Source organism: Conger conger, chromosome 4 (assembly GCF_963514075.1).
Source record: "Conger conger chromosome 4, fConCon1.1, whole genome shotgun sequence".
Taxonomy (NCBI): Eukaryota; Metazoa; Chordata; class Actinopteri; order Anguilliformes; family Congridae; genus Conger; species Conger conger.
In genome coordinates, this window is record NC_083763.1 from 23,657,938 (window position 1) to 23,684,119 (window position 26,182).

The following is a 26,182-nucleotide window of genomic DNA, read 5'->3' on the forward strand; positions in this document are numbered from 1 at the left end:
ACAAGCCCATCTAGGCAAAGTGTGTTCCATGAATTACGAAGAGGAATCAGACATTCTAAATTTCACTCTGAACACCAGCATCATTTTGCATCACTTCGCACCATGGTTCGCGAGGCGGTCTTCGTGACAAACTCTTGGCATCTCCTAGGATTGGCTCGAAAAATAACAGACGTGGCTGACAACCAACAGAGAGGCGGATCTGAACCAGAATCATGTTACATTCATCAATCGCAGGCAAGGAAAGGAGGGTCTTTCTATTCAGAGCCTGATTGAATCAGTCCTGTTTCAATTGGTTACAGCAATATGACACATTAGAACAAGTAATAGCGAATATTCGGTCTAAAACTGGGTAACCCTCCCGAATGTGAGGCTGACAAATCTCTTATTTTAAACACTCAAATTAAGTGGACCTTGGTGGAAATCGGCGCACGTAATTATTGACATTTTATCTTTTAGCTATGACAACAATTATTCGGATTGATTGTTCATAAGGCTACATACTATTTGAACTGCTTAGAAATGCTTGCCCTGGGTTCTCGTGAGGTAGACATAGCCTAAAGTATTCTGCGAAATATGCGTTTGCATGTTTTATGTACGAGTGGCCTTAAACAAGAGCTTGCACTGTGATGGGAGTATTTTCGCTGTAGTTCTGCGCTGAAGTATAGCCTATCCTTGCGCACTGCAGTAAAATAGCCGGTGTGCGTTACCGTGGTTTGTTGCGAACGCGATATTAAAACAGGTTGCAATTGGTGTTATTTAGTCCATTGACTTTCGATTTTGTCTCTTGTAGATGCCACTCCTTGTAATGCCATAATTATATGGCTCTGGGCAGGCCTTTTTAACCTGAAATGTACAAAGCTCCGCCTGCGTGCTACGAGCTATAGGCTACTTTCCCGGTGTTATAAATGAGAAGCAAACAATATCAACAACTTAAGTTAACAGCACCCTGGGAAAAGGATGCTGGCTTTGGAAGAAGGCTCAGAACATACCGGAATCAGAGCAAAATAATTGCTCAACCAGGTATCGTGATGAAAGTGTTGCGCAGAAAGAGGATTGTCTTGCTCATAGCGTATTTTTTACTGCTGGTCTTAACAATGCTGAACCTGGCTAACTACAAATGGACTAAAGAGCCACAACAATGCAACCAGATGAGGAGCACTCCTTATCAAAGCAGATCCGACATCCGCTTTCTCTACAGACCCTCACTGGCTAAAAAGAGACAGCTAGTATACGTTCTGACAACTTGGCGATCGGGATCCTCATTTTTTGGAGAGCTCTTTAACCAACATCCAGAAGTGTTCTTCTTGTACGAGCCAATGTGGCACATCTGGCAGAAACTGTACCCAGGGGACGCGGTATCTCTGCAAGGGGCAGCTAGAGACATGCTAAGTTCTTTGTATCGTTGTGATCTCTCCGTTTTCCAACTGTATAACAGCCCAGGTGGCAAGAATTTTACCTCCCTCGGGCTCTTTGGGGCTACGCTTAATAAGGCAATTTGCTCATATCCCCTCTGCTCCGCTTACAGAAAAGACGTTGTGGGGATGGTGGACGACAAAGTGTGCAAAAAGTGCCCACCTCAGAGTTTAAGGCTTCTGGAAGAGGAGTGTCTCAAGTACAGTACTGTGGTTATAAAGGGGGTACGCATTTTGGACATTAACGTTTTAGCTCCACTGATGGAGGACCCATCATTAGACCTGAAAGTGATTCACCTGGTGAGAGACCCGAGGGCCGTAGCAAATTCAAGGATCAAGTCGAGGCACGGTTTGATCCGTGAAAACTTACAAGTGGTCAGGAGCAGAGACCCCAAACTTCGCCGGATACCTTTCGTCGACCCCAGTCACAAAGCAAACAAAAAGGATGGCTCAGACTACCATTCGATTGGAGCTATGGAAGTATTATGCGATCGGACCTCAAGAACTTTGAGAACTGCCTTAAATCCACCCAGCTGGCTCAAGGGAAAGTACATGGCAGTGCGATACGAAGATCTCGTCGATAATCCAATTAAAACCTTGCGGCTCGTTTATCGCTTTGTAAATCTGACCGCTAACCATGACATAGAGTCTTTCGCCAGGAACATGACCAGTGGTACAAGCTCTTCATCTAAGCCTTTCATTGTGTCAGCCAGGAATGCGACACAAGCCGCCAGTGCATGGAGAACTCTGCTTAGCATTCAACAAATTAAACAGGTCGAGGACTATTGTCACCACTCAATGGCTTTGCTTGGATACGAGCGCGTAAGAACAGCTGGGGAGGCAAAGGACCTGAGCAAATCTTTACTGACAGTCCCAAAACTGTGACAGTGTTGCAACCAAAGACAATGACTATGACTACTCAGTGCAGCAGGCAAAGGAACAAGCCCAGATGGACTGAATTGCCCGTTCTCATCATCAATCATCATTGTGTTCTTAAATTAATCGTAATATGTGCTGAATGAAAAAGCTTTATTTCAAAGTCCTTGTTTTAATGAATCACATCGGAATGTATCTTTTTTTCTTTTTAAACGTAACGGTGTGGCCTTTTATGGGACCACTACGTTTGCAACTGGACCACTGGATGTGTTTGACAATGCCACAGCTATTAATTAAAATTTAAATGGTACACTACAACTAAGGAAACTGCAGTTGTGTAAATCATCTTTTTGTGACACTTAAATCTGGATGATTCTTGGTAATTTTTAACGCTTTGAAAAATGTACCTACGTGGGAAGCAGGTAGGATATACCGGGTACTGTCTAAGTGGAAATCGTGGAAGAAAAACAGACAGTAAATTGAGAAAAAGCTCCTTTCTTGAGGCGGCAGTATTACATTGTGAGTACAGGGTCATGTGTACCAGAAACTTTAATTAAGCCATTCTGTAATAATTGGTTTGCAAACAAATGTGCCCTTTTAATGTGTGGTTTCCTTCACAACATACAGCGTACAGTAGGTTTATAGTTTTAATCCACCTCATCTATTGATTTTTTCCCCAGGCGGACAATTTATTAGCCATGCTCACAGTATGTACAGTCATATTAAATTAATTGGAAATACTTCTGCATAATATAGGGTTATGTTAGAAAGATTTTTGCCCAAAGATTTTCACAACCCAAAAAGCATGAGGAAGAAAGGATTATTAATTTATCAAGGATTAATACCTCTGAGCCTTCAGTTTGTCATATGTAAATATGCCATAAAGTATGATACATTTGAAAAGATGGTTTCATGAAGTAAAAAGAAAAAACGTCAAAAGGCAATAGATTGTAGAAAAGCAACACGGAAGAATAATTGTTTGCGCATGCCTCCTTGAATCATTGGAATCATAGTATGAAGAAAGAAAATATACACTCAGTGAGCACTTTATTAGGTATTTATTAGACTTATTTTTTAGGCTTCATCTACTGGCACCTTCCTGTCGGCTTTGTCCAGTCTGGCCATTCTCCTCTGACATCTCTCATTAACAAAGCGTCCTCTGATGTCTCATTAACATTCTTTGCAAACTCTAGAGACTAGTGTGCGTGAAAATCCCAGATCAGCAGTTTCTGAGATACGCAAACCACCCTGTCTGCCACCAAAAATCATTCCACAGTAAAAGTAACTTAGATTTAGATTAGATTAACTTAACTTACATTTTTTCCCCATTGTGATGGTTGATGTGAACATTAACTGAAGCTCCTGACCTGTATCTACATGGTTGTATGCATTGCACTGCTGCCACACAATTGGCTGATTAGATAATGCATGAATAAGTAGATGTAATAAAGTAAAGAATTTCCTAATAAAGTGCTCAGTGAGTGTATATCCTGAATTTTAGAACGACTGCCATGGATAGTCTGTAATCTGAAATGGGTATGTACAAACTGACTTGCATATTTCAAAATCAGAAGCTCTGAACATTCTGGCTTGGAAATAGTATGAGACATGGCATGTCTGAAAATCTTTTCTGTTGGGAATTGAAAAAGAATTGTGGAAATAAAGTATATTTGAATATGAATGTAACCACACGTCAGTAACGCACCAAGAACGACATTGATTGTACTACAGGATTACCAGATTTAAATTTGTTTTAGACTGGTGAATGCTGTAATTGTTAATTATTCAATTTGCCGGGGAACTGATATGTAACATATTAGAATACAATTCCTTGCTTGTGCCAGCAATGGAAGAAGTGTGAAATGAATGAATTGGCTTGTGTACTCCCTGAGCACCAAGTTCCAGCTACAATAATCACTTTCTGCAGCCAATTTGCAGAGAGAGTTTGGCCAGTGTACTGGCTTACAGATGCCTTTCATCAATGTGAATGATTTGGCATTGTAAGGTTATTCAAACAAAGCACATGCAACTTATTGATATTTTGAGTTTAATTTATTATTTCTTTTACACCGGAAAATGTGTGCACAGCGTGAAAAAGCTGGAGAAATTCAGCTCTCTAGCATATACTTGTATAATGAAAGAAAATTATTTTCATTTTAACTGTATATCTACATGGCTAAACTAAGAAAACATAACTCATAACATATTGAACCAATTCAAAATAAACATACAGGTTGATTGACATTTTGGCAACCACTTGAATTAAAAAGGAATTTGATCATTTGAATCAAATATCATTTTAACTGAATTACCCTCAAGGAAAATTTCAGAGTACCCCCAACAAGTGTTGCAAAATTCAACCAAATAAATTATTTTGATTTTGAAGGAATATCCTTGCCACTATATTTTTTGCTTTAAAATAGCAGTGAGTGGCTTCTGCCTACAAGCCCATGTCTGGTCTCTGGGATGCAGGACATTGCTTTTCTCTGCTACAACTGCAGACTGCAGTTCTGTTCCTGATTTCTCTGATCCATGAACAAGGCTGTCACTCTTTCCAATTAGGGTCAGCACAATGTCCTAGCCCGAGATCCCCCTCTAGTAGGTCATCTTGGTGTGCAGGCTCAGTGACCGTCTCCGCATCGCCCTCCGGAGCCCCTTTGTCTTCCCCTGCAGTGTCCAGCTTCACTGAGCTGCAGTCAGCCTCCGTGTCATTTAGCCGCTCCCGATTCTGAAGTCCAATTAGAATTGGTTTCACGTCAATACGGAGGTGGCACTATTGGTAATGATGTGGCTTCACACGCATAACCTTTTACAAAGCAACTTCCAGAGGTTGCTGTGAATAAAACATGCAATACGTAAGACATTGTCAAGTTGAAAGTCTAACCTCGTATGCGTGCGGACTGGTCAGTAGTCTGCCCAGAGGCTCACACCACACTGGCAGTGTAGAGGTCAGGGGTGGGCCAGAGTGGGTCAGCGCAGGCCTAAGGTAACTGTGGTCATGTTAAGGAGAGAGGAAAGAAAGGAGAGAGAGAAACAGAGGAGCATTGCAGGTTCCTGGGCTCATATTTGCCATTAAAACATACTAATTATTCTGAGTACATGCCTGCAGGGACAAACACACAATATCAACATAAGAACATGCATTCTCCATGAGAGTTTTATTTCATTCCTACAATAAATGCTGCACAAATTCACATCAAATGTTCAGACAGTTTGAGGCACAATAATGTAACAAATTACCACCTTCAGGGGAGACATTATGTAAGGAGGCAAAGTTGCTTGATGTTCTTATTTCTTTAAATCACAAAGCTTGAGCAAAAGAGGAAATCAGTGCCATTTGTTAACAAATGTTGTAGTGCACATTAAAATCAATACATACTACATACAGTACCGTGCAAAAGTTGGAGGCAAAAATCTGGAAAGCAAAGATACTTTCAAAAATAATAAAATTAAAAGTTTCTAAATATTGAAAAACAATTGTAGAAAGAGCAGTAAACCATCAAAAACTGAATCATTGCTGGGACCACCCTTCACCTATAAAACTGCATCAATTCATTTAGGTACACTGTCCCACAGGCTTATAAGAAAATAATCTGGTAGGTTGTTCCAAACATATTGGAGAACTTGCCACAGTTCTCCTACAGACTTTGGCTATTACTTACTTCTGGCTCTACGGGTAATCCCAGACAACGATGATCATGTTTTATCAGGAAAAAAATCCTTAATGTGTTATTTTATTTAACAAAATACACAAATGTTTTGGAAAATTAAACATCTAAGACCAAATTTATATTTAAACACTCTAGGGTGCCTATGACTTTTGCACCGAACTGACCATTTTACACAGAACCAGTCTGGCCATTCTCTTCTGACCATTTGCCATAAACTCAAGAGACTGTTGTCAGCAGTTTGAGACAATCAAATCCCCCCTCTCTGGCACCAACAATCATTCCACGGTCAAAGTCACTTAGATCACATTTCTTCCCCATTCTGATGTTTGGTCAAAACAACAACTTAACCTCTTGACCATGTCTGCATGCTTTTATTCATTCACAGTGCCACATGATTGGCTGATAAACTATTTGCTTTAACAAGCTAATGTACAGGTGTACCTAATAAAGTGGTGTGAGTGTGTGTGTGTGTGTCTAGATAAAATAAACACTTCTAGTTCTCTGTACACTACGGGGAACCTGGAAGCAGAAAGCAGTAGTCAAGACTTCAGGCTATGAAACTGCCGTCAGCATTTCCTCACTATATGTGGGAGGCCATGCTGGGGGATGGAAGGGGGAGGGAATTGGGGGCCGCTGCTTAGTTTCTCTGCTGCTATAGATTTGTTTTAGACTGGTCAGCAGTTCCTAGACTGAATATGGTTTGCTTCACACAATTAAATTACCAACCCTTCTACAATTCCTGCAGTACACATTTTGTGCTATGATTCTTATGCATAATGTACTGCAATAAATTACAAAGGCATTATTCACAGACAGGTATTGAGACATCAAGCTTTCACATTTTGACATTCAAATCATTGTTCCTTTGAACAAATTCGTTTCAGCTTAGAGTATAAAAATGTATTTCAGGTGTTTTTGCTACTGTATGAAAAAGGAAATAAAGTGTTTATGTTGAACACTTTTTTTACAGCTCACTTTGCGTGGAATTTCATGGGTTTGAGACAAATAAATGAAAAATGTTTTTTTTTCTGCAATAAAAATTGTAGTAGTTAGTAGTTACTTTAGTTCTTAAAACTCATTTGGGTGCACTGTGAAGATACTTTTTGTTACTTGTTTATTCTTAACAATTGATTTGTTACTTCTAGACAGAGTGAAGTAATTTGGCTCAAAGGGAAAATGTAAATCAGAGTCCTGACTTGTCTAATATGACATTTTGTCTAAACATCTGAAACCAGAAAGGGGGAAAATTCTTTTTCACGGCACTGTATCTGATTTCAGATATTTTATTTAGCACCATTAATAATTACCAGCTCATCTGCAATAACTAAATGGTTCTTTATTTCTGGTTCTTTATTTTATGAAATTCCATCACTAACCCATCTTCTGTAGGAGCCTTGACATTTTGTAGCCTGCTGCAGCTGAAATGGATACACACACGCACTCAACAATGTAATGTACGCAAATATCACTACTTTGAAAAAGTGACATGAATGGCACATTTGTTTAGCTGACTGATAGCTTTCATGGCAATGATTACAGAAATTCAATCTGTAAGAATGGGCTCGAGTTCAGAATGTTTTTCAGTGACTCACTGTTGTGAGCGATGACAGAAGCATGAATGCCTGAGCTGAAAGTATGGGTACAGAAACGGGTACAGCATGTGCTAAAATACTGGCACCAACCAGCCACTTCCACTGTGACTGTACAGTGGGAGCCCGGTAAAGATAGATTTCGCTCTGCCTCAGCTGTGAACTAGTTGCAGACACAGTGGAGAAATGATACATTTTCTAAAACAACCCTTTCGAGGTTGAACAGGCTTTTGTTGATGGTCCCTGTGAAATATCCTTGACTCAGCACAGTGGAATGCAGGTGACGGCATGGTTTCCAAATCATTAAAAAAATGATCCATGCTTTAATACAACAGGCTTTAGCCAGATGCACCAGTGTCCACTGTACATATGCATAAATATTCCAATTCCCAAGGTATGGCACAACTGCTTTTACAAGTGCACGTTTATACATTATATGCACACTGGAGAAATAAAGCTAGGCTATAGTTAATATGGAGGACAGATGTCAGTTGGTGGGAAGCACTGTCACCTGATGAACCTGAGGAATTGTATGAGATGACCAGTTATGTCACCTTCCATTTCTATCAGGGGAAGAGGAACTCCATTTGACTTGACCTGCCATCGTCCCCTTCCTATTTTCTCCTCAGAGATGGCCATTTCCACCCAGTAACTGGAATAAATATGATGTGAGACAAGAATAAATGGTTTCTGGAACTAGGAGGTTCAGAGATACGATCCCCCCCCCCCCAATGATAACAGCTTCTGAGAACCTTATTTTGTGTGCACATCTGAGTGGCATAATCAATCTGTGGCACTATCTGAAAATACACATGCTCACTTTGGCCTCTGGTACAGGCTGTCCTTGTGACAGTTTCATTTATAAGCAGAACTGGGTCTACGGATGGCCAGGTGCTATTCTGTGCAGTAGCTAAACATCCAGTCGCTCTTATCGGCATCAAGCAACAAGAAAGCGCCGGAACCCCGCCTCACGCTAACAGGGTTTATCCGAAAGGACAGCAGAGCGACCGAGAGGAAGGGCTGTCGGAACACCTTTAGATTTTTTCGATTAAGGCTTGAAATCAGGCCGTTTCCACAATGGCTCCCCTGCTGCCGTGACAACTGTAAAGACCAAAGAAGGCCAACACTGTCCAGCCTCCTCCACGCTCCAGAGCATCTGAAATAACTACGGCAAACAGGACACGGAGATTATGAATCCTAACCCTCTCAGCTCAGTGCTTGGGTGGTGGAGGGGGTGTTGGCAGGAAAAGGTGCTGAGCAGGTGCCTCTGGTGCCAGACCTGCTTCTTCAACCACTTTGCACCCGGTCCCAAACCTCCCTGTCTGTGAGAAATAGTAATTAAATGCAACTATAGATGCAACCTAGAACCATTCCCACACCTGACAAAAACAGTGAAGAGCATTCATGACAGACTTGGTGGTAAAAAAAAAGAAAAGAAACAATGGCTTGGACTGAATCAACATTCGCCATTAACTTGTACTTACAGATATATCGCAGTGATAATGCAGACAGTAGTCGCTAATGGCTTTTGGTAGATAAAATGTGTAAACCAGCAAATGTGATAGCAATGAGACCACACTGATATTGCTAGGCCTCATAATACACGACAAAAAGTTTCCAAGAAAAAGTAGCCTAATGTATTTCATATACTTTTATGTGACTTGGGAATGCATTCATTGCTTTTCAAGGGCTGATGATAATGAAGGACAGTGTGTCCCAAGAACCCAGGTCATTTGTGCTTGGGACATTTCTCAGACTGTTCACCTATCACAAAAAGATGAAATACTGACAATGGGAAGAGGTCTCAAATAACCTAAAATAAAGTTCAGCGCCACTACTATACATCTCCATACTTATGGCCTTGATTTAAATTCAGTGTATTTGTCTGGCTGTTACTATGGTTACCTAGATCAAAATGTCCTCCTGCATGAATGGGGCCAAATCAAAGGAAATAGATGGTGGAAACAAACCTTCTGGAAGTGTAAGGAGGTAGAGGCACACGTATGTTTCAGTAATGGACAAGGCACAACCAGAATTGGTCTGCCCATGCCTACACCTGCACAGACTGAGTTGGTTCTTAGCTAACTGACAATCACTGCCTTAGATGCTATAACCCTCTCCCACACATTGGCTCTCAGCCGCTGTCCTCACTGGTTCTTCATCAAAATCGTATCGCACTCATTGGTTCTTGGCTTGTGCTTCCCCCCACACACTGGCTCTTAGCTTAAGCTCTCACTCAACATTCTGGTAACATCCTCCCGTTTCTTGTTGGGAGTTGGTGGACATTCTCTGTCACTCACTAGCTATTAGCTTGTACAATTTCCCACTCATCACAATGTACCTTCTATAAAGCACTCATTGTGTTGACAACCAAACATCCCCCCTGGGTACAAATAAAGTACTTATGAATCTATCCATCTATCATCGGCTCTCAAGTGACTCTATCTAATCTGCAGGCTCTCCCTGCAACAGGGACCTAATGCTCTTTCAGTGGCCAAGAGCATCCCATAATTCAACAAAGCTTTACAGTCTAGTGGGGACAGCAAAACAAGCCATCATACCTTGAAACAAAAAGAAAATGGAAATGTCACTCGATATCCGTGGACCTGGTAGCGAAGGATTTACATTTTCAACAAAGGCAAACAAGCTAAGAAAAACAAGCATCACCATTATCACCGCATCCTTGAGGCCCAAGAGGTAGCAATCATGACGGACATTCTGCTGCTTATAGTATGAGCCATGCCAGGCTGAACTCAAGCTGAGATCATATTGAAGGTCATTGTTTTTGCTTGGTCACCGTGGGCTGTGGGGTTCTCGCTGCCGCAGGTCGGTCAGTAACAGAAGGAGGTCATTACTGATGCCGAATTATGCTGGACTGGTCTTCCCAGCCCGCCATGTTCACTAAGAGGAACAGCCTGATACCATTTCTCACCTCTGTCAGGCGTCCATCTGTGCCACTGCGTGTAGAAATAGCGGCATACCCACTCAAAGGTCGAAGATGAAGGTAGATGATATACTGTTACCGACTGTCCCTCATCAAATAAATCATTTCAAGGCAGAGACACGTTTAATGTTACGTTGAATACCCAGAGGTGGAAAATACAGGTTGAGAAAGTAAAAGTCCTCAGCTGTATTTTGTTCCAATTACCTGGATTTGCTCATTAGCTAAATTCTTCAGCCAGGAGGCAGAACTAATGAGTGAAATCAGCTGGCTGGCGGCGGGGTGGAAGGCCCAGACGGCAGGACTTTTACTTTGTAGCCCTTTTCCACTTCTGTGGTTACCCAGTACGTACTTTGCCTCGGCTCACTGAAAGTAAAACCGAGAGTTGAAAATGGTACAGAAGAGAGCAGTGAAATTGCTGTCCTTTCCACTACTTGACCCCAATTACAGTGCATATTAGCAGGCCTTCTGTTCTGTGAAACATCCGTGAGGCTGCTGCACTTCAAACTAAATACACACGCAGACATAGTCATCAGAATTCATTATACTCCCACATAGGCCCGAATGGTCTAATTCCAGAGTACAGACTGTTTACTCTGTGACTTATCTGTGTCTGAGCTGCTCGTTGTGCAGCCTGGCAGCACACCTGCAGAGTAGCATCTTCGGCTGACCTGACGTCTGCACTGAACACCTCTTCCCTTAACACTTTCCGCGTTGGCAAACAGCCTCTGCCATCTGGCACGCAAGTCTGTCATCGCCACCGTCCGAGTCAATTTTCCTTCTCAGACAGCCATAAATTTATATTCCCTGATTTTTCTAATTTGACGAGTGTTCTTCTTATTGAATTTCTGGAGCGGCCGCAGGAGCCGTTCCCCTCTCGATCACGGGGGGAGATCGTCGGAGGATAGCAGATGCCCCTGGGGGACAGCGAGCCCTGCTGTTCCAGCAACGCTCGCTTAATCGCCCGAGTAGTCACCCCCACTGTCTGTCTGCCCAGCAGATGGCACGCAACTATGAATAGAGTTCCTTCTGGAGGTTAAAAAAAGATGTACTTACAGATCAGTGATATTTAAAGATTCAAGTATTCTTAATTTATTAATGTAATTTCACACATTACCGAGTGTATTAGTTCCTCATTTCCACCAGATGGCCTGGGATAATTCGGTAACATGTTGGGGCGACCTCTGCTTTAATGGCTGGCAGCCCTCGTGTTCTAGCCATTATACGAGCTAAAATCGAGTTTGCCTCAATCCACTGTGCGTCTAACTTCGCCCTGGGAAGGACAATGCCATTGTTTTTCAGCTCCCTGATCCAGTTACAATCTCTGTACACAGTCGCACGCTCTGTTATAGAAAAAAGTCTTTCCTGGACTGTTCACATAAAAAGACCATGTGAGTGACCTTAAGCCTGACTCATCCTGTTCTAGGACACCGCAGGGATTTCAGCCACAGTCTTTACAGAGCCAGTACATTCAGTGTCATAATAACTGTGAAAGAAGAGTCTCCATCAGTCTTTTTACCACCCCTTTTGGTCCACATGACAATGATATCTTTTCATAAATAGAGGGTTGGATGTGTCTGGTTTTCTCTGGCCCACTGTAGATTTCTGTTTTAATGGAGAAGTGCGGAATAAAGGGGGGGAATAAAACTGAAGGATACTTTTTGTCCAGCTTGTGCCAGACTCCTGGTGTGCGGGAGGCTTGGGTTTGGCCTTCAGGTGCGCTGGCTGCATGCGCTGGTGTCCCGTCCTCGCCAGTCTGGGAAGCACATAAGGATGGCTGTAAGGGACACCCACACACACACACACGCTCCCACAGGCCGGCCGAAGTGTCCAGGGACCCAAATAATGGGAAAGAGAAGTAAGCCGACCCCCTTTGGGAGAGTAGTTAGTGAAATCGAACGACCTAGGCTAAACGATACGTGGACTGCTTGGTGGGATGAGAACGGCCGGGTTCTCAGGCCGGGCTGCAGCTGAACAGGAAAAGGCCTCTCTGTGGGCTCAGGGACTCCTCCAACCCCCAGAGGACGCTCTAAAGGGGCACGGTTACGCCATCTATTTCCATAAGAAAAGTCGCTGTACAGTGCTCAAAAGGCTTCTCTCTCCCTCCACCAAGATATCAAACTTTCCAACTTCATTCACAAAGCCACTGTGAGCAGCAGCAGTCGGGACCGGGAAGTTAATCTTATTGTAAATGTACAGATAGTATCTATGACTGCATGGTCAAAGAAAATAGTTTGGCATTTCAAGTCACTGAGACTCTTGTTGCTGTTTGAAACAACAAAGAAAGTCTCCCTGCTTTGATGTACAGTACAAGTTAATTAACCTCTACATAACACAATGGGCGTGAAACATGGTGAAGATGAAAGCAGCGTTCCACAAATGAATGGTGAGCATTACACTCACTCGACAGCATGTATCTGTGTATTTACCTCTGGGTGACTTATTGTTTGCAAAAACAGTTTACAGAAGGTAAATGTAATATAATAATAGTAGTAGTAATAGTAGTATAATAATAGTAGTAGTATAATAATAGGTGGTAATAATAGGAACACCATTCTGCTCACAAAGGCAAAGCATGCCCATAGGAATACCACTACGTTCCACTTTACATTGTTCTCTGCTGACTTCACCTGGTCTGAGGCCTGTCCCCCTTTGTCTTCATCTGGATCAACTCCCACTCTAGAGAAACAGAAATGTAACAAAATCAATGCATTACACAGAGAGAGGGAGAGAGAGACAGACAGAGAGGGGAGGTGTTGTACATTCGACACAGTCTTACAGTGAATGTGAATGGATTCAACATTCTACACTAAAACACAAGGCAAAAGTCCTGGCTGCAACTGAAACCTTCTCCAGGAGAGCACATAACTAAAGGGAGGTTATTGTCAGCAGGGGTTCCTCATTCTTATCGCAGTTACTAATGTACAATCTTCAAAAACTGTACATTAAATATACCACGTTGACACAATGAGGCTACATAAACTGGAAAAGTATTGATGGTTTCAGGGTTGTTCCGTAAGCATAGTTACGCTGCAATGTTAATTAACAAAACTTATGTCAACCTGCAAGAAAGAGATAGGACATGTCCATCAAGGCCAAAGGTATTTAGGCAAAGACACGTGACCAGATTTCTGTACCGCAAACTTGTTTTGTTTCACTGATCTTACCTCTGGGGCAGCGTGACATTCCGTAAACTTTGACTTTTCTCTAGTAAGTGTTTGTTGACTTGGGTGAACTCCTGCGTTGTCCTGACTTTGATTCCACTGAGAGAAGCTGGGTCCTGACAGTTTAAGAGAGGTGGGGTCCTAACAATATCTTCATACATTGGAGGATGTTGTTTGCTTTCTTGAAGATGATGTCACTTCCTTGGAGTGATTTGAGGGGGTTGAGGCTGCTGCTGATGGCAGTACCATTGCGTGACCTTGGAATTATGGTCTGCATTCTGAGTAGTTTTGAAATTTTGAGCTTCAAAGATACGAAAGTGAATGGGATCTAAGCAAATAAAACCTTTTGAATCGTGCATTGGTTCATACTTTTCAACAATATTTTTGTGTAAAACTTACACATACTGAGGAAGTACTTGTGAGGGCTGAGGTCTGAACAATGATTTCTGTTTTCTGAGAGTTTATTTGAAGGCTGATCGCTCTGTCGACTTCTGATACAATGTCCAATACATGTTGCATTGCAATAGGGCTGTATGCTAGAAAAGCACAGTCATATATTGAAGCTTGTATAAATGGGTGATTGTGGTTTTAGTGAAGGCTTAAAGGCAGCGAAGGTTGAAAATATTGCCATGAAGGCGAAACTGAAGCTGGACCCCATCATCAGCGCTGAGGGATTTGTGTGCAATGAGAGTTACTGCTGTGAGGAAAAGGTTGAAAATGACTTGTGCTAGTATGCACCCCTACTTCACCCCCACTTGTACAGGGAAGGGTGGGGATTGTAGTCCACTAATGCACACAGGCCTGCTGCCATCATGCAGCCGTTTCAGAATCTCCAGGAACCTGGGTGGAACCCTGAACTAGAGTACCTGGGGGTCAACTACCGGGGGAGTCGAATACCTTTGTTAGGTCTACAAAAGCAATATACAGTTCCTGGTTTTGTTCCCTGGCTTTCTCCTAGACCGGTCTTGCCACAAAGATCATGTGACGGGAACGGCCTACAAACATTTTGTGGAAATTCCTAGTATCTGATAAAAAGACAAATAAGGGATACATATAGTTTTAAAAACATTGTCCGGAAGTACAGTAAAGCGTCTTCAGTATTAGTAAAATGAGAGTTATGCCACACTCATGGCCCAGTAAATTAATTATAAGTACGGACATGTTGTACTGAATATTTTGTGTCACACAGCGAATATTCACAATGGAAATTCCAATGCTGCCTGTTGATGGAAAGTGAGGCCTATGCAAATGAAGTAAAAACCACAAAGCCAATTACTCTTGATAATTCCATGAATGTGATTACTATTCTGTATCGAGTCGACCATTTGGGTTGCTCTGAATGCGTGAGCAGTGGGGTGGGGGGTAGTCGTGGTGTGTCTCGGCCCCTGAAATTGAAACAAATGGACTAGTAACCTGCCTGAGACAGCCCAGTGAACTATCTCATTTGTAAATGAGAAAATTCCACAGTCTCTCTCTCTATTATTTCTGTCCAGCTTCAGAGCAGAATCCGCACTCCAATTCCACATTGCCTCGTTCGTCAGAATGCCACCTCCACCTTAAACTCCCAGACGTCCAAAGAACCGTGTACAAAAGCTGTGAGGGGAATATACACTCACTCCACAGGTTGTATATTGTGAAATCTATTCCACTAAAATGAAACCTTTCTGGATGTGGGTTAGAAGGTAAATGTAATTAACAGTCGTTTCCAAAATGTAGTACAGTTCCAATAGACCTCCAGGAGGACCACAATTTGGACGCGCTTGAACACAAGACCTTGCTTTGTACACATCCATACCAAAATTCCCTCCTCCACTCCGAAGGACTAGATGTAGATATGCAAGGCGACTGCAGAGTGTTTCTGAGGTTACACATCAAGAGCAAAGCAGGGGGAACTGCACAGCAGCCAATGGGTTATGTGCTCATTCCCTTAATGCCCGCAGGCAGTATCTCAGTACAACAGCATGGTCCACCGGAAAGCAGGCATCCTTATGGCAGCTGTTCTCTAAGACAGGTGTGCTGTCTGTCTGTCCCACATCATTGTCACCGCCGGCAGCATAAGGGCCAGAGTGACAGCCATCACATTGAAGCTGCCTTTGAGAATCCTAATCATTAAGTTTCTACTTAAAGAAGCAGTGAGCTTGCCATCTTGAAGTATGTGTTTGGTATAGATAAAGAGAGCGTGTGTATGCATGTGTAAATATGTGCATGTATGACATAACAAATTAAATTTCTATACCAGCATTCATCGACTATCTCCACTGCTTTTACTGTTCTTGAATCATGCTTAATTTGTCCTCTCTGAATCAACTCTTCAAATAATAAACATCAAGAGCTTAAAAGGCGGGGGGGCTCCTCTCTGATTTTGCTAATGAGGTAGGGGGTACGCAGGGGGTTTGTACGTTAATAATGACTACTTTGATTGAAGTGAGCCTGAGGTTCAGAGAGAAAAGCGAAACAGAATTTGCATGAATACGCCCACATGGTTTCTGAACTGAAGTGCAGCATGACACATACATAGGCGCATACACCATTTATTTTACTGTAGTATTGTTTTTTGAACCAGATGCTGTGCTAATACCTAACTCCTAACTCGATGCCAAGGATGGAGACCATGACGAGTAATACAACCTGACTTTTTCATAAACTCATTCATTCATTCAGAAAGGAGATTATTGTGATTTTAAAAGTAAATGCTTTTTTTTTTGCTAAGACACACATAAAATAACCTTGCGGGTCCCAGTCATGTACCTTAACCACTACGCTACAGGCCGCCCATAAAATAAATAAAATAAAACAGTGAATGTTTTATTTTATTTGGGCAGCACGGATGGTGCAGTGGGTAGCACTGCTGCCTCACAGCAAGGAGGTCTTGGGTTCGAATACCCGTCGGCCGGGGCCTCTCTGTGCGGAGTTTGCATGTTCTCCCCGTGTCTGCGTGGGTTTCCTCCGGGTACTCCGGTTTCCTCCCACAGTCCAAAGACATGCACGTTAGGCTGATTGGAGAGTCTAAATTGCCCATAGGTATGAGTGTATGAGTGAATGGTGTGTGTGCCCTGCGATAGACTGGCGACCTGTCCAGGGTGTATTCCTGCCTTTCACCCAATGTATGCTGGGATAGGCTCCAGCCCCCTTGCGACCCTGAGCAGGATAAGCGGGTTCAGATAATGGCTGGATGGATGGATGGATGTTTTATTTGCATACACCAAAAGCTGCAGTAGGATTACGATGCACATACCTCCAGTGATTCCTGGGAAATGCCAACCTTTGTAATGGTCAAAACCCTTACGTCTTTCTGAATAAAACTTCAGTCAATAGCTATGGTGGGTTCAAAGGTTTAGAAGTGAGCAGTGAGAGGGGAGAACGATTGGTACATAGGTTCAATGGAATTTAGACCATGGATCTATTCTGTATCTATGCAGTAAATTCTCTGTAACTGTCTATTAGCCTGTCATAAGAGGGTGTAGAATTTTTTTGGACATTCAGCACTGTTATTTAACCCGTTGAAGAGTACGTATTTTTGAAATTAAAAATCTTAAAAATGTCTACATTTTAAGTATGTGTTCTCCTCAAGTCTATGAACTCAATTGCTTTCAATTAATAGTAGTGATTGTTACATCAGAGTTAGACTTGGACAGAACATTCTAGTGACCTTCAGTGTCACCAGCATTTGGCTTCTGGGACTGTAGCCAGGATTGCTTTTTAGCCCTAGCCCTGAATCTTTTTGACAAAGGAAAGAATATAGGCCTATCATTTAATTAAATTCCATTACAGCCAGGGTTCAAATTATCTTTGAATGCTTGGAGCATATTATAATTGCTGTGATTAGTGAAGCGCATCAACATGAGTTTGATTCTAACTTCTCTTAACAATTTAACAATTCTTTCTTCCGTATCAAGATATTCCAAACTGCAAATACAGCTATGGCCCGTATGCAAAACATGCAAAAAAGAATATGCAAAAAAGCACGCTAAAAATAGTTTTCAATTCTATTCACAGCATTCCTTTTAAATAATACTCCTATTATTATATATACCTTTTTAAATTAATTTGAGCACCATTAGCACTAGTAATTTACAATACATCATTCTTGCTAATATGCGTCTGTATGTCTAGTCTGTTGTTTATTTAAGTGACACAGAGACTGTTCATTGCATGTTGAGGTTTGTTAAATGCTGTATGTTGAGTCATGCATTATTTGTGTAGCACATTCACACATACACAGGGAAACTCCTAAGAATAGTAAAACCCTACAAATAAAAATATACACATGAAAACATTAAGAACTAAATAAATGCACTCAGGTACAATAATGTAATGTGCCCCAATGTATGAAACCTCAGTCGCACCACTGCTAATGACGTATTTGTGATCTCTTAAATGGTCAATAAATGCATCGGCGATTGTGTCAAAGAGCAGATGAGCACTAATTTCATCTTTTAAAAAAACCCATTGAGAATAATAAATAACCGTACACAGTGCACAATATATCTGCCCATTTCCAAAGAGGGTATACTGGTCTGGACAGACCCCAGGTTTTTTGGATACAAACACACAAGTAACTGAATACAAAACAGGAAGAAAAAAAGAAAAAATACAATCTATTATACAAAAGGGTCTCCAGGCCATTGTTTACTTTAGGTAAATGGTATAGTCAACCACCTTTGCCCTCATAGATATCACTGCTTATGAATGCTAAATATTTTTCCTTCTCTCCCACCCCCTAAATAGCAATAATATTCCTTTACTTGAAATTGCCCTGCCTAGTTATGGCTGACCCTGTGTCTCAAGTAAAATCTTTTAATGATATACTGTATTTCAATGCAGAGTAAAATGTACAGTCAAAACCTATGGCGGTGGGATACTGCTACAAAGTTAAAAAGTTAAAACTGAACGTCACATTTTCCATAAACGTCTATATTTTTGGCAAAAGCCTGGCTCCTTGATCTCTGAATGTGAGTCAATGTGAGCTGTCAGGTAGAATGAGAGGAAAAGCAGAGTTCAGTGCACCTCTTGCTGAGCAGGACTTTAATTGAAGAGGAATGAGGAGCTCAGTGGTCGAAATGTAACAGTATGACAAAACGTTCACAGGGGAAAAACATCATGGTTTTGTTTTCACGTAAAACAGGGTTTTTTGGTTCTTGATGTAGACACAGGGTGTTTAGGTAACCTCTTGAATCTATGAACTTCATTAATCCATCAGCATGGGAAGATCCAAAGAAATGTCAATTTAGAAGACACAGATGGTAATTGAACATTAAAGGCAGGTAATGGGTACAAAAGAAAAATACATTATTAAACATTCCACTTAGCACTGTAAGGGCAATAATAAAAAGGCATAAAACATGGGTGCAAACTTGCCAGGAAGAGGTTGCAAGTACATATTATCCCCACATATTTAAAGGAAGATGGTGAGGCCATAAGTAACCCATGGATCACAGTTCAAGAATTGCAAAGATTGGTTGAGTCTTGGGGTCACCAAGTCTTAAAAAAAATCATAAAATTGCACCATTGTTTATTGAGCACAATAAACAAAACCAAGCATTGAGTTTGCCAAACCTCATCGGAATTAGGACTGGAAGAGAGTGCTTCGGTCAGATGAAACAAAATGGAATGTTTTGGCCATACACACCATAAACATATTTGATTGAGGAATGCATAACGAGAAGCAGCTCATACCTACTGTCAAATATGGAGGTGGGTCATTGATGTGTTGTTGCCTGTGGTCCAGGGGCACTATTTAAGATAGGAAATCTTGGCAGAAAATCTGGTTGTCTCTGCTAGGATACCAAGTCTTGATCATAAATAGATTGTTCAGCAGGACTATGACTCCAAACATACATCAAAATCCACACAGAAATGGTTATGTAAAAACAACATCCATGTTCTGCAATGGCCACCTCAGTCTCCACCTTCCTGTCAGCTTCGACCAGTCTCTTGTCCTCTGACTTCTCTTATTACTCCTTTAATGTTCTGCTTGACTGTTTGGTAGAGCATATTATATGTTTTCCATGGCTCTTTACTTGGCGAGGACATTAAGGCGTTTTTGAGATACTCAAACCACCCAGTCTGGCACCAACAATCAAAATAGAATTTTCCACCAACAAGACGAAGATGACTTGAACTTGTGCATTCCCACTATACAGCAGGCTTAAGGTAATACCTTATTTTGTTATGCCATCAATAACTTAGGTAACAGATTCTTACATGTTCCATCAAAGTCAGAATGAGAACATGCATTGCACTTTGATCACTGCATGGTGACTTCTTGTAGTATTGAAGCCAAGCGCAAACATGTAAAACCACAACTGCACGCACAAACGCCTGGAGCTGTTCGGTGTTCAAAAAGAACACAGGTGTCCACAAATAATCAATTATCACTCTCCTGTCCAGCCTGCTGAGAAGCATCTATCTGATTGGAAACTGTCTGCAGGCATCATCAACACACAACATCATCAACACACAACCTAAACCACTTCATCACCTCCTGTGGACTTCCCACCCGGGACATTCAGCTTTCGTCATATGAAGGAGACAGGGACCTGACCCCCTCAGGGAATCCACGCTGAGGCACACATACTTTCTAAGGAGGACCAGGCTACCCAGAGAATATGTCCTCTTTGATTTCACTTCTGAAGCCAATTTCATTTCACTGCCAATTCTGCTTGGCCAATTCTGCTTGGACAATTCTTCTTTCATACCTGTCATTATTCGTAAATACTGTCTGCTGATTCATAGCAACAGGCATTACGCCAAAAAATGGTCTGAGACAAGCAGGGCAGTGAAACAGAGGTGGTATCTAGGGTAGTTAATAACCACAGTATGAGAATATGTCCACAATAGGCCATGCTTATCCTGCAGCAGACATTTAATAAAATTGCGGTCTGCTTGTAGCAGAAATATGAGAAGGCCGGACTGTGGAGCTACAGGAGTCAGAGACAGTGTCCCAATACTAAGAAAAAGAGAAGATTTTTATATATTTCTCATTCTGGGGGATGGGGGGAGGAGATGAGAGGAGGAAAGGAGGATACTTTTTTTGAGTACTGGGACTGGGTCACACCCAGATAGAGTGAGCATTAAAACTTCACAAAATTAGTCATGTCATATGAAACCGCAAATGTAGCATATCTAACAACTGTTTATTGCCCATGGCCCACAACTGACACTGAGGGGAGAGATGTTGGAACTCTCACCTAAGATAAACACCTCAGTCTCTTATCGTCTTATCACTCTCTCCCCTGTTCTGGGCAGAAGTTGTCACGTTTCAGGTCTGTTTTGCCATGTTTTATGTTTATTCATTTTGTCTTAGTCTCGTAATTGTCTTATCATGTATTATGTTAGTCTAGGTTCGTCATGTTGTTTAGTTTATTTCTTGTTACAATTTATTTTTTCGTCATGTCTAGTTATGTTTCGTTACGATTATATTACCTTGTTATGTTGAGTGGTTATCATCTTAGTTTCGTTTTGTGTTATGTTTTGATTTATGTTTATTGTTACGTAGACTGGTTACTGTTTAAACATACACTTTTACATGTCTTTCTGCAAACCTTGCGTTCCGCCTTTTCTCTCTCTCTCTTTCTGTCATTCACACCCTAATTGTTTCCATTTGTCTATTTACTAAAACTACTACTACTACTAAACTACTAGATCAGGATTGGGTAGAACTAACAAACTAATCATGTGTTCATGTTACCTTATGTTTCTCGTGCATGTCATTTACTAATTTACTAATCCTGCTAGGGCAGGATAGGTTTATTAGTAACGACCTAACCTAACTAAGTCGCGCTACTGTTCATTGCGAAATTGTCTGCCTCTTGTTTACAACGCAAGTCTTGAGCATTATTTACTGTTTGATTCACGTTACGATCCAAGCCTGTTTTACCGACCATCGTTTATTGATTTCTGTTTCGTTGACCATCGTTTGTTTTTTGACCACGTCTTCGCCTACCGTTTTTGTACCTTTGCCTCGCTGATTGTTTCATGGTTTCGACTTCCGCATCCCCCTCGACTATGACCCTGCCTGCCGTCCGCCTGTACTTCTGCCCCGCTGACAGCTCTCCTGCTACCGGACCTTCCTGCACGTCTACCGACTACGAGTTTGCCTCTTCCCTCGGCACCGTGTTTGTTTGGCTGGATCTACGTATATGGACTTTGCTTGTTTTGACTACGCTCCTGGGATTCGTCCTGAATAAAGCCCTGACGGGACTTTATCTAACCATTGTTTCTGAGTCGTGCATTTTGGGTCCAACCCCCACGCCCCCGTCTCAGAAGTGGTGGAACTGAAAATACAGTGGTAATGAATCTTTCATGAAGACCATAAATTACTGGATTGTAGAGTCAGGAGTGAACAGTGACCCGGCTATAGCATATTATGACAGTATATTGCTACTATAGTATCACATATATAATATCATATTTTACCACTATATACAAAAAACCCCCACAAATTAACCGCATGGACCTTTTATCGCACATTGCTTCTTCCATAATTGACTCTGAATAACGACTTTACTCAAACATTCCTGCTTCTTTTTTTCTCCTTTCCGAGTGCAGGCCTATTGAAATCAAGTCCATCTGCCCAGCTTTCTCTTAACCTCGAACACATTAGGATGAGCCGTGAGACACATGGCAGTGCTGTGTGCCAGACTGATCGAGGAGACAAGGCAGAGACTGTGTGAGGCCTAACCCAGCCTGACTGTACACACAGGAACAGATGTCCAAGTTGAGGTTTGCCAAGCCTTTTTTTAAGGCCTCTATTTGGAGGATCTTTTATTCCAAGTTTCTAGAACAAGCACATACACACACACACATACCCACCCATACACAAGCACACACTGAACTATGTGAAAAGCTTTTAGTTAGAGCTACTAGAATTATAAAGAGTTTTGTAACAATACAACACACATATTTAGCAGAGCACTTTAACAGAAGGTAGGAGGACACAAGGTACCGGTTCACAAGCAGATAAAGCACTAATGATACAACCTGGAACATTAAAAAGTGCTGGTCTGAGCATTCTACAAAACATTCTGTTCTGCCTGTTCTTTCAGTTCTTAAAAAATATATATTTTTAATAAATGGCAAAAGTCACTAGGTTCATCCAGATAGCTGCAGGTTTTTTTTTGTATGAAACTGAATGAAAGGCCCACTTCGAAATGCACATCCATTAGCAACTATGAAACGCTATCAAATGCCATACCAGTGATGCAAAGATTAACAGTGGATAGAGGACAGAATTTGAGATTTTGGGAGGGGGCGGGGGTGTAAGGGCACTGCTGCCACTGTTTGCATTCCCAGAGTGCTAGACTGAGACTGATGAATGATAGAGAAGTGGGGGGAAAAGAATGCAGTCACACTGTGCATTTTTCTGATGCCAGGTTGTGCTGTTGAGGGAGCCTTATAAACACCCTCCCCCATCAGAATTAACACTGCCCACACAGACAAATAACTGTTTTTCAATCATCGAGTCAGTTCCAATCTTCACAAGTATGACATGCAAAACAGGCATGTGTGTACCCAGTTCTTGCACACTGTATCAAAAAGACTGACAGTGGCTGGAGACTCTTGTGGAGGCAAGTTGGGCCTGAATTTACACCCTCTTCAAATGGTGAGACTGCCACTTGGGTGATGATCCCAATAAAGTGGGGTGGGGTGCTTTCTGTCACTGCCTTGCACCTTGAATAATTTGTGTTCAGGTAGGTTTGTAATTCTATTTCATTGTTCCAGAACCACTAGAGGCAATCTAAACAACTATATATTCTATCTTGTGCCATGCACAGGTCGGGTAATGTATTCCAACATAGTGACATCTGATATGGGGTGATCTGGCGGGTGTAATACAAAGCGAGTTTAACATACCCAGGGTTTCTTTGCATAACGTGGCATCACAAAACACAAACAACCATTATCAGGTTTCGATGATTATCAGACTTATTTGCAAATCAGAGCAATAAAATAATAAGCCTACCCCTCGCCAGTATCACAGTTTACAATCCATACCTCGCCAGAGACAATGCTTATTCTAACAATCCTTGATACCATTACTCTACGTCAAAAATCATGTTCCAATATAACAATAAAAATATACAATTCAGAAGTTGCATGAATAAACACATTGTTTTTTTTCTAAGCTCACTTTTATTCCACATCCAGCCAACATATTTCTGGTTTGGTAGAAATACAAGTTTGTTCCGCAAATTATTCAGGCAGGGGACAGTTTAAGAATATCGCTGTGTTTGCATAGCAGAACGAATGAGCAGACGTGCGACACATGCAACTTGCTATTGATAAACTTGTAATGTTCATTATACTGGCTAACAGGGCTACCATGGCTCTGGTTAACCTAATTTTGAAATAAAGTTGGTTAGCATTAGGGTGAGTAATTATTTTTGGAGAGCTTTTTGGACACCTTGGGCATGCTTTATAAAAACATACTCTTAAATATGTGAATAAAACACATGTGAAAATTAATTTTCTTGGGGGACTGCTGGGAAATAATGAAAACCTGAGATTTAAATGTCAGAGCAGTGCAGTGTTAGAACACACAGGGTTGAGTTTTGGGGAAATCAGATGTGGCTGAGACATTTGGGACTACAGTAGTAAATCACTCCACAAATCAAATGAACTTCAGATAGGTGCAAGTGAAAGCACTGTAATAAAAATATGTGCATATTTGATTTAAGAAAATATGTCCTGGAAGACACTGACTGAATGGAAATTTCACTTGTAATGGTTACTATGAACCCAGCTGCATGCAAAAAAGAAAATCACGTTTTTTAAAACAGTACTCAAATTATATATTCCTTTGTATGTCAAAAATAGTGAGGTGAAAAATACAGATGAACACTACAGTGCATTATACAGTCAACTACAAAATAACAAGAGGTTGGTGTAAGGTCTTGAGCTCAAGGCTAATCAAAGGCAGCAGCACAGCACAATCACTTTCACATGCAAATGAAAAGACACAAAAACCAACCCGCAGCACAGCTGTACAAATCTGACAAATTTGTTTTCTCCAGTTTGAAGCCTTATACTGTCCACTGCTAGGTAACAGTTTGCAATCAGAATTAACTGAAAATAGTTTACCATGGTGTAACTAACAACTGGGATGTGATGCACGGGCAGTGCAAATGTCTACACCCACTTACGATTTGGGTGTTTGTTTCAAAAACAGACTGTTCAAGACAATAAATGACCATCTTGAAAGCCACATGTATGCGTAAAACCAATGTAAAGAAGTTTATTCTCTATTTAGTCATAGATATTGATAGAATAATGACAAGGTATAATTACACAAGAATTCTTTGTGCTTAATAGAATACCGTCTCGCTATTTTTGGCTTTAACTTGTTGCTATGACGGAATACTCATTTTTGGTGGTGAAATTTTCATATGTATCCAAGATCCATAGTTCATGCTACAAGGTTGTCAACTCTCACACTTTTGACATGAGACACATGCTTACAGGCTCTGTCTCACACTCTCACGCTACCTAAGCACATCTCATACCAATGAAAAACCTTAACTACGTACGAAGCTGCTCCCTGATGAAAACATAGACATGTATATAACTTGCAAGGCAAAAAACATTTCTTCAGCACAGCAAACTGAGCTTAGTTCCTAAACATTACAGTAAGGTTGTCAATTGGCTACGTATGTTTGACAGCAAGTCCTCTGTAACATCCTTTTATACCAATCAAGTTTCTGCCTGCACATAGCTCACCTTGCTGGTGTGTGGTGTCAGTGGAATCTTGATGCAAGAAGAAGACAATGAAGTCGGTGATCATATGTATCACCCATAAAAGTATTAGCTATTATTTTTTCTAGTCTGTGTAGGACCAAGATGGCTGTATTTAGTGATATCAGTGAAATGATACATTTAAGTTTAGACAATATAGTGAGGGCTTGTTAGTGTAATTTATGGTTGCTGAACATGTGACAGTAGCTGATTAAAACGGTACAATACTGATCTATAACGAGATGTAGCAAGTTAGCCAGCTAGCTGATAAAGGTAGTTTGTTAAAGGTATTTTAAGTGGAGAAGGAAGCAGAGGACAGAAATGGAAAGAAACTACGACTGCCGAGGGAGAGCAGTAAGAAACAGAAACAAAGAAGTGAGAAGTGATGAGGAAATACATGGAGGAAAGGGTGAAGAGAAGGCAGAAATGAGCAAATAGTCAGGAGAGAGTGGACAGGGGAATGTCTCAGGAAACCAACACAGCAGTAGAAGATTTCTTAAAGTGATATTAGCTTGGTACAACATACTGATGTTATTACATCAACTTCAATAGTTAAGCTTATATTGTTGAAGGTTATTCTCTGTACAATCATAGTTGCACTAATCATGCAACAATAATAAACAATTACAGTGGGCTCCAGATAAATAAAAATGAAGAAAAAAGGCTGTATATAACAAACAACAGATAATAATATACATACATGTTATGTTCAAAAACGTGGAAAAACTATATATTTTTATTTTACACTTACATTTAGTCTCACATTTCAATGATTTTATTAAGTAGTCCATTTTTT

The 26,182-nt window shown here is 41.2% G+C and overlaps 2 protein-coding genes across 2 annotated transcripts in view; one reads left to right on the forward strand and one right to left on the reverse strand.

The window, feature by feature from the left end:
* Window positions 1-288: 288 nt before the first annotated feature.
* On the forward strand, window positions 289-2,615 carry chst2b (carbohydrate (N-acetylglucosamine-6-O) sulfotransferase 2b). The gene is made up of 2 exons (XM_061237576.1): window positions 289-430; window positions 791-2,615. The coding sequence occupies exon 2, from the start codon at window positions 906-908 to the stop codon at window positions 2,295-2,297; it is 1,392 nt and encodes a 463-aa protein (XP_061093560.1). The 5' UTR covers window positions 289-430; window positions 791-905; the 3' UTR covers window positions 2,298-2,615.
* Window positions 2,616-4,318: 1,703 nt separating this feature from the next.
* Window positions 4,319-26,182, reverse strand: part of LOC133125880 (sodium/hydrogen exchanger 9-like) — a 73,511-nt gene continuing 51,647 nt past the window's right edge. The window contains exons 13-16 of the mRNA XM_061237577.1: window positions 13,099-13,168; window positions 12,148-12,245; window positions 5,173-5,278; window positions 4,319-5,016 (exon numbers count right to left, since the gene is read on the reverse strand). Coding sequence (XP_061093561.1) covers window positions 4,834-5,016; window positions 5,173-5,278; window positions 12,148-12,245; window positions 13,099-13,168 — 457 coding nt within the window. The 3' untranslated portion in view covers window positions 4,319-4,833. The remainder of the gene's footprint in view (window positions 5,017-5,172; window positions 5,279-12,147; window positions 12,246-13,098; window positions 13,169-26,182) is intronic.